Here is an 8531-nt window from a genome sequence, read left to right as displayed (position 1 = left end):
AAATACAGCGAGCAGATTAATTTATCTTAGCTTAACATAAATACAGTGAGCAGATCAGTTTATCTTAGCTTAACATAAATACAGTGAGCAGATTAGTTTATCTTAGCTTAACATAAATACAGTGAGCAGATCAGTTTATCTTAGCTTAACATAAATACAGTGAACAGATTAGTTTATCTTAGCTTAACATAAATACAGTGAGCAGATTAGTTTATCTTAGCTTAACATAAATACAGTGAGCAGATTAGTTTATCTTAGCTTAACATAAATACAGTGAGCAGATTAGTTTATCTTAGCTTAACATAAATACAGTGAGCAGATCAGTTTATCTTAGCTTAACATTAATACAGTGAGCAGATCAGTTTATCTTAGCTTAACATAAATACAGTGAGCAGATTTCACTGCTCGTGGTCATATTCTGCAATTAACCAGTGAAATGTCTCAGTGTGAAATGTCTCGGTGTGAAAGTTTGCGCTTCATGATGATAGAGAATCAAATCTGGTGTTGACGTTTCTGTCGACAGAAGAGGTTCAGAAGAGGCTCGATTGAGCTGAGTCGGGTCAGATGTGTGGAAATCGTCAAGAACGGAGGAAGAATCATTCCCTGTCAGAACAAATACCCATTTCAGGTATCACACATTTTACTCGTCTTAAATCCATCAACTCTCTGTGAGTCACTTTCAACCAATTGTTCAATCTGTTAGAAACCTGCTGATTCAGGATCACAGGATCCAAAGTTCTGAACCAAAGAGTTTGACGCTGCTGATGCTAAAATGAACTTTCTTGAAAACCTAACTACACACGAGGTCGACATCGTCCACAGAGACCATGTGACAAAGTCAAGAGCCGTGATTGGTCGTGAGTTTTCCTCGCACTGTATTTGAACATCAAGGTTCTGATCAACATCTACCAGGGCTTCAACTTAGATTATTCACAGTAAAGAAATACTAATACTTTCTGTTAGTGGATAATGCTCTAAAAAACATTGGTGGCAGCTGATTAGCTTAGCACAAAGAGTGGAAACAGGTGGACACAGCTAGCCTGGCTCTGTCCAAAGAGAAGATATCCACAAACGTAGTTAAAGTTGACTCATTTGCATGTTATGGTTTTCACAGGATCACATGAGGAACTCTCCGCTTGTTTGAGTCTCTGTTCTGCAGCTTTATAGATCAAATGGCTTCAGAGTCAAGAGTGAATGAGTCAATGCAACATTATCATTGAAACAGAAGCTTTTTAAAAATGAAAACGTTCAACATGTTAAGTTGTTCTTAAAATGAAATCTGTGTTTTTGTCTAGGTGGTGTATGATACTAACACACTTTATGTTTTCGCTCCGAGTCACGACAGCAGGAGCGTCTGGGTCCAGAGCCTGAAAGAGGGTCAGATTCTCTTCTTCTCTTTTGTACTCTTCTCATATACTGCAGATTACACGTCTGTCTATACTCGGAGCTGCTGCCAACACACGTTTTCACACTTTAAACCACAGATCTGAAACTGGTTTTCACACTCCCTGCCCCCGCTGTTTCCACTGGCATCATGTGACTTTAAATTGCATCATAAACGATGCCTCTTGTTTTTCTTATCAATCATGTTTTTAGACTTTTGGTTTGAATGTTACTTACAATTTTAAATTTAATAAATTGAAATAAAAAAGAATCGAGGATTTCATCTTCAAACGGGCTTGTCTAACACCTGGGTTCACTTGAACCTGCTCAACTTAACGATCAGTTTTGTTTCCTCTTTTATTACAAAGAACATTTTCTTCTGAAGAGCACCCACTCCACTGGAACTGCTCTGTGATCTGTGACAGGCGCCTTCGTGGCAGCTTCATTCCTTCACTGTGTCATTGGGACAAGTTATCCACTCCCTGCCCCACAGGGGGCCTCAAGACTCTGAGCTGGGGCCCCTCTCTTTTTGCTGCTTCACTGACTACACACTGACTTGACTTCTCATATCACTGCCACGCAGACAGCACTCATTCTCACCAGGTGACGTCCAGATCTCATGAATCTTATCTGTCAGACATCCCTGCAAACGAGAGCATCTCAGTCTGGACTGAGTGATGTTATGTTGTCAGACCAGTCCGTCGTCATAGTCTCTTCTGAGCACACGTGTATTTTCACAAACATTCCTAACAAGCACTCTCTGAGCACATCTTCACCTCGAGCTTAGCTCAACACAAACCTTCCACCTCTGCTTGCTTTGTGCTCGACCTGGAAATATTACAGATGTTCACATGCTCCAGAAAGTCCTGTGAGTTTTGATGCATGATCGATTGGAACTGTGTGTGTGTGTGTGTGTGTGTGTGCAGAAATAAAAGACAACCCAGAGGTCCTGATGAAGTTTCATCCCCAGTTCTGGCAGGAGGGGGCGTGGCTTTGTTGTCGTCAGGCAGAAAAACAGGCCCCGGGCTGCGAGGAGTACAACCTGTTTGGAGACAGTAAGAAACACATTTGTTTTTCTATAGTTGTGAGGACCCTGACACATAAGACACATAAGACCACAATCCTGAAAACAACCAGATCAAAACCTTGGTCTCACATGAACTGTGAGCCTGAACCTTCTAATGGTTCTCCTGAGGACGGAGCTGAGGACTTGAACACAGTCGCTGGCAGTAGTGCCATCACTACGATGACCCCCCCCGTGTTTATTTACGATCGTCAGAACAGTTGTAGTTTTCATTTCAGGATATTTCTTGAAGCGTAAAATCTGAAACACTTGATTCACCAAGTGTAAAGAAAAAACAGGAAATCACGCCTGTGAGATAAAATATTAACCGTCAGGCTGATTCATTCAAAGTCACAGCTGCTGCAGATGTGCGGTGGGCGTCGGTCTATGATAAGCAATATGAGGAAGAGGTCAAAGGTCACACAGCGGGAGAGCAACAGAAAATGCTGAAACTGGGTTTTTAGTTCATTGTTTCTGTTCCTGTTTTCTAGATTCCAGAAAACCTTTACCCCCAATTCCTGGAGAGGAACGGAAAGATGGGAGGGTAACTACACACTCACACACACACACACAACACACATGCACACAATCACCATTATATCAAACAAGTGTCATTCCTCCTCCCCAGCCCCCGACGCCTGTCGATGATGATGAGGAGGAGGACGAAGACGAAGACGAGGAGGAGGAGGAGGAGGTGGTCGTGGCTCTGTACAACTTCTCTGCCACTGAGCCACATGACCTGAGCCTGGTCAAAGGAGGCGAGTACGTCATCGTGGAAAAGAGCGACGTCCACTGGTACAAAGTGCGCAACAAGCACAGGTGAGGTGTTTTCATCATGAGGAGCTGTAACGATGCGTACGAGGGTTTCAACCTGAGAGCAGCAGCTTTGAAACTTGTTTTAACAGAACCTGATTTAGAGTTCAGACATTTTGAGGTTTTCTATGCAGTGATATATAATAGGAATCTGCTAAGAGCTGATTCACCTGCAGCTGGACCACTAAAGGGTCGAACGTTCAACTGATCTCATATATTAGATCATAATTTATCTCAGTGAATCTTAACAAGTCATATCTTATCTTAGTTTAACTGAACTCAACTTGTGTGTGTGTCACAGTGAAGAAGGCTACATCCCCAGTAACTACGTCACAGAGAAAGAATCAGGAAACCTGGAGCAGTTTGTGTGAGTCACTGTTCACAGACGTTCTGAAGGAACGAAGGAGTCAATCCATAAAAACATCAGAGACAGAAACGCTGGACAGATGTTTGTGTTTGTTCCAGGTGGTTCAGTAAACAGGTCAACAGGAACAAGGCCGAGGAGCTGCTGAGGAAGGAGGTCTGTCTGTCTGTCTCTCTGTCTGTCTGTCTGTCTGTCTGTCTCTCTGTCTCTCTGTCTGTCTGTCTGTCTGTCTGTCTGTCTCACTCTCACTCTGTCTCTCTGTCTGTCTGTCTCACTCTCTGTCTGTCTCACTCTCTGTCTGTCTGTCTGTCTCTCTGTCTCTGTCTGTCTCTCTGTCTGTCTGTCTGTCTGTCTGTCTCACTCTCTCTCTCTGTCTGTCTGTCTGTCTCACTCTCTCTCTGTCTGTCTGTCTGTCTGTCTGTCTGTCTCACTCTCTCTCTGTCTGTCTGTCTGTCTGTCTGTCTCTCTGTCTGTCTGTCTGTCTGTCTCACTCTCACTCTGTCTCTCTGTCTGTCTGTCTGTCTGTCTCACTCTCTGTCTGTCTCTCTGTCTGTCTGTCTGTCTGTCTCACTCTCACTCTGTCTCTCTGTCTGTCTGTCTGTCTGTCTCACTCTCTGTCTGTCTCTCTGTCTGTCTGTCTGTCTGTCTGTCTCACTCTCTGTCTGTCTGTCTGTCTGTCTCTCTGTCTCTGTCTGTCTCTCTGTCTGTCTGTCTGTCTGTCTCACTCTCTCTCTGTCTGTCTGTCTGTCTCACTCTCTCTCTGTCTGTCTGTCTGTCTGTCTGTCTCACTCTCTCTCTGTCTGTCTGTCTCACTCTCTCTCTGTCTGTCTGTCTGTCTGTCTGTCTGTCTGTCTCACTCTGTCTGTCTGTCTCACTCTCTCTCTGTCTGTCTGTCTGTCTGTCTGTCTGTCTCACTCTGTCTGTCTGTCTGTCTCACTCTCTCTCTGTCTGTCTGTCTGTCTGTCTCTCCATCTGTCTGTCTATCTCTCACTCTCTCTGTGTCTCTCTCTCTCTGTCTGTCTGTCTGTCTCTCACTCTGTCTGTCTCACTCTCTCTCTGTCTGTCTGTATGTCTCACTCTCTCTCTCTCTGTCTGTCTCTCTCTCTCTCCATCTGTCTGTCTATCTCTCACTCTCTCTGTGTCTCTCTCTCTCTGTCTGTCTCTCTGTCTGTCTGTCTGTCTGTAGAAAAGACAAAATGAAGGAAACAAACACAAGATAATAATTCTGATGATCGGCTTGTATAAAGACCTTTTTCATCATTTTCCTTAAACACCAGAAAGTTTTGATCACGTTAAACCAAAGCAACTTTCAGGAGAAACCTTGAGGCCGAGTCTTTGTGTCGCCCCCTGCAGGACAAAGAAGGAGCCTTCATGGTCAGAGACTCCAGCACTGCAGGAACCTACACCGTCTCTCTGTACGCCAAGTCCTCCGCAGGGTAACGCTGAGTTCCTTAAAGACAATAAACCATGAAACATTAAACATCGTGATCGTTGTTCTAACGCTGTGTGTGTGTGTGTCTGTGTGTGTCTGTGTGTGTGTGTGTCTGTGTGTGTGTGTCTCTAGGGAGGGAGGAGCGGTGATAAAACATTACCACATTAAGGAGACGCAGGATTCACCTCCTCAGTTTTACTTGGCAGAGAAACACTTGTTCAGCTCCATCCCTGAACTGATCGAGTACCACAAACACAACGCAGCAGGTAAACAACACAACGACTGGGAGTAAACAACCAGCTTCATCTGCATGAGGAAGGTGAACTGATCAACTCAGACAAGGTCGTTCTGAAAGAGAATTTATACCAGAATTCAAATTAAAAGAGAAAAATCACATCACAATAAAAGATTCAACACAGTCGATGTTCATTTAGTCAATTATGATCATTTAGAGTCAAACAGACCAGAAAGTGTCTCATGGAAATAAAAGTAGCTGCAGTGGAAAACTCTTTTGAGACGGAGCTCGATACCTGAGCTTGTGTTCATCCTGCTGTTGTCGTGTCTCAGGTCTTGTAGCAAGGTTGAGGTATCCTGTGAGAAAACAGGACAAGTGTGCTCCGTCCACGGCTGGTTTCAGCTACGGTGAGTCTGAGGGCCGCCTCCCGCAGGTTTAACACCTTTTAAATAACGTCTGTCGACAGCGCAGCTCTTCACCGTCGTCTCTCGGTTCCCCTCAGAGAAGTGGGAGATCGACCCCTGCGAGCTGACCTTCATGAAGGAGCTGGGCAGCGGTCAGTTCGGTCTGGTGAGGCTCGGCAAGTGGAGGGCTCAGCACAAAGTGGCCATCAAGGCCATCAGGGAGGGCGCCATGTTGGAGGAGGACTTCATCGAGGAGGCCAAGGTCATGATGTAAGGAAGGAGGAGACGATTTGCAACAGTAGCCTCTGCTGCTCTCTACTGGAGACTTGTGATGTTTCTTCAAGCTTCTGATCCGTTTGGTTTGAATTCATTAAAAACAGACGTCATGATTGACAGCTGAGACCGGCTCAGGATTGGTTGAGAGTAGGTATGGGCGGGACCTTGAAACCATGATCACGACTGAACAGACTGAATGAAAATGACTGTTAGCACGCTAACGTCCCTTTTTCAATGAATCCATTCAAAAGAGAATGATTTGAAGGTGTAGAGATATTCTTCAGGTGCTGAGTAAAGTTCAGAGTTGGTCTTAAACACAACCTGTGAAGACGAGCCGTCATTCGAGTCTTTGACACGGTGACGGACGTGTTCGTCGATAACTTGTTGGTTTTCTCCAGGAAACTGTCCCACCCCAAACTGGTGCAGCTGTACGGGGTGTGCAGTCAGCAGAGACCCATCTACATCGTCACCGAGTTCATGGAGCAGGGCTGCCTCCTCAACGTCCTCCGGCAGCGGCAGGGCAGCTTCAGCCTGGCGTCACTGCTGAGTATCTGCCTGGACGTCAGCGAGGGCATGGAGCACCTGGAGGCCAACGGCTTCATCCACAGAGATGTGGTAACATCAATCTGCTTCGATCAGTCCATTGACCTTTATTTGAATGTTTAGAGAAACCAACGGTTCTCACAATGAGCAGCTCTTCCGTCAGGGCGTCGTTGAAGGACGTGATGTTGTGGAAACGTTTCCTCAAATGAATTTGTTTCCTCCAGTTAATCAAGTCCCAACGACGCCTGGAAAAACAAATGTGGATTTCCATTTCCCTGCTGCTTTTCCTTTTCTGAATTTCAGTCATTTTGCTTCTCTTGTTGGCCTCTTCATTTATCCTTCCCCTCACTGTGGAAATCAGCCAAAGGAAGTTTATTATATGATTTTTCATATGAATTCTTTATTTCTTCCGTTCATTGCTTCCTCTCCTCTGCAGGCGGCCAGAAACTGTTTGGTGAACGACCTCCTGGTGGTGAAGGTGTCTGACTTCGGCATGGCCAGGTTTGATTCCTACACACTTACAGTCTGTCCTCTTCAGACTGAACCTACATCGAGTCAGCAGAGGAGAGTGTCGTCTCATTTGAACGTTGTGATGTGTTGAAGGTACGTGTTAGACAACCAGTACACCAGCTCATCAGGTGCCAAGTTTCCGGTGAAGTGGTCGCCTCCGGAAGTCTTTAACTTCTGCAGATACAGCAGCATGTCGGACGTCTGGTCGTTCGGTGAGGACACAATAATGTGGACAAATCATCAGAACATGAGTTTGGAAACCTCAGTAAAATGAGAACACGAGAGCATCAGGTTCTGGATTTTCAGTGAATCCTGCAGTTCATGTTTGGACACATGAGGACGACGCAGCTCAGACAATTGTGCGTTTGTGTTTCCAGGCGTGTTGATGTGGGAGGTTTTCACCGAGGGTCGTATGCCGTTTGAACGGCATCAGAACCATGAGGTGGTTACCATGGTTACCCAGGGTCACCGCCTGTACAGGCCAAAAATGGCCACGCCCACCATCTACGACATCATGCAGCTCTGCTGGCACGAGGTGAGAACCAAAAGAAACCGTGTGTTGGAGCGCCCCCTTTCGTTGATTGGATATAAAAACTGCTTCATATGAGCGGATCCCAGCGCTGTACAGGAAATAAACGTTTTTCATCCGTCCACAGGTTCTGATGTAAAACACAACGTGACACAGGAAGTAAACAGGAAGCCTCAGTTTATCTTGTTTGGCGACCGTGTTTGATAACGTGTCTTTTCTCTGCAGAGACCGGAGGAGCGTCCGTTGTTCTCTCAGCTCTGCACGATGATCTCCAACGCTCTGGAAGGAGACGTCCCTCCTGCAAACTGAGCAGCAGCTCCGCCGCCTCGTCCACCAACCATCCGATTATCTGATCACGTCTTTGCTCAGCTCACAGCTCTGAACATCACGACTGACGTTACGTTCACGACGCGAAGTGCTGCGAAGTGCTGCTCCTCTGGGGGAGACGTAGAAACTGACTCTGACGGAGGAAACCCGTCGGCTTCGTCTGATCCTGGTCGTTGACAAAATAATATCAGTATCAAATAACATGAATCTTACTCTTCCTTCAGTGCATGAACTGTTTCTGTGACTTTTACTGTATCATCTGGTTTCATGTCATTTCATTAACATCCTGTAAATTTCATGGTCAAATACAGAAGAGGAAATAAATGAGCTTCCAATCTCATGAAGAAGAATAATAATAATAATTCTGCACTATAAGATACAACAATGAACACGATTATTATCAAAACTCCAGTTTGGTCAAGACTTTGGTTGTTTTACGTCTTTCACATCAGCCTCAGCTGGTTTTTAAACAAAGACGTGATTTGGAGTCAGAATCTCCGCAGTGGTAATCGGGGGATTGAGCCACGCTAGTGACGACCCGGCGATACACCCACTTGACCAACCTGTTTCAGCCCTGATCACAAACACTTGAACAAACATCAGAGAGACAAGAACGACCTGAAATGACAGAATCATCTTTGACAAACATTTA

The 8531-nt window shown here is 45.3% G+C and overlaps 1 protein-coding gene across 7 annotated transcripts in view; it reads left to right on the top strand.

The window, feature by feature from the left end:
* Nucleotides 1–8219, top strand: part of tec (tec protein tyrosine kinase) — a 13703-nt gene extending 5484 nt beyond the window's left edge. Inside the window, exons 4-19 of one of the 7 annotated variants that reach the window (XR_011239947.1) lie at nt 524–628; nt 1296–1377; nt 2310–2438; nt 2938–2990; nt 3075–3265; nt 3561–3626; nt 3725–3779; nt 4977–5059; nt 5188–5321; nt 5623–5697; nt 5793–5964; nt 6369–6585; nt 6950–7014; nt 7117–7314; nt 7401–7558; nt 7778–8219. Coding sequence is in view for 5 of the 7 variants with exons in the window: in XM_069518875.1 (XP_069374976.1) it covers nt 524–628; nt 1296–1377; nt 2310–2438; nt 2938–3265; nt 3561–3626; nt 3725–3779; nt 4977–5059; nt 5188–5321; nt 5623–5697; nt 5793–5964; nt 6369–6585; nt 6950–7014; nt 7117–7235; nt 7401–7558; nt 7778–7861 (1872 nt within the window). In the remaining 2 variants the exon portion in view is untranslated. Of the gene's footprint in view, nt 1–523; nt 629–1295; nt 1378–2309; nt 2439–2937; nt 3266–3560; nt 3627–3724; nt 3780–4976; nt 5060–5187; nt 5322–5622; nt 5698–5756; nt 5965–6368; nt 6586–6949; nt 7015–7116; nt 7315–7400; nt 7559–7777 lie in introns of all 7 variants that reach the window. The other 6 variants (XM_069518877.1, XM_069518879.1, XR_011239946.1 and 3 more) reach the window with 6 other exon arrangements.
* The last annotated feature ends 312 nt before the right edge of the window (nt 8220–8531 follow it).

This window comes from Paralichthys olivaceus, chromosome 22 (assembly GCF_024713975.1).
Source record: "Paralichthys olivaceus isolate ysfri-2021 chromosome 22, ASM2471397v2, whole genome shotgun sequence".
Classification (NCBI taxonomy): Eukaryota; Metazoa; Chordata; class Actinopteri; order Pleuronectiformes; family Paralichthyidae; genus Paralichthys; species Paralichthys olivaceus.
Note: the sequence above shows the minus strand (reverse complement) of the source record. Positions and strands in the feature narration are given on the sequence as shown.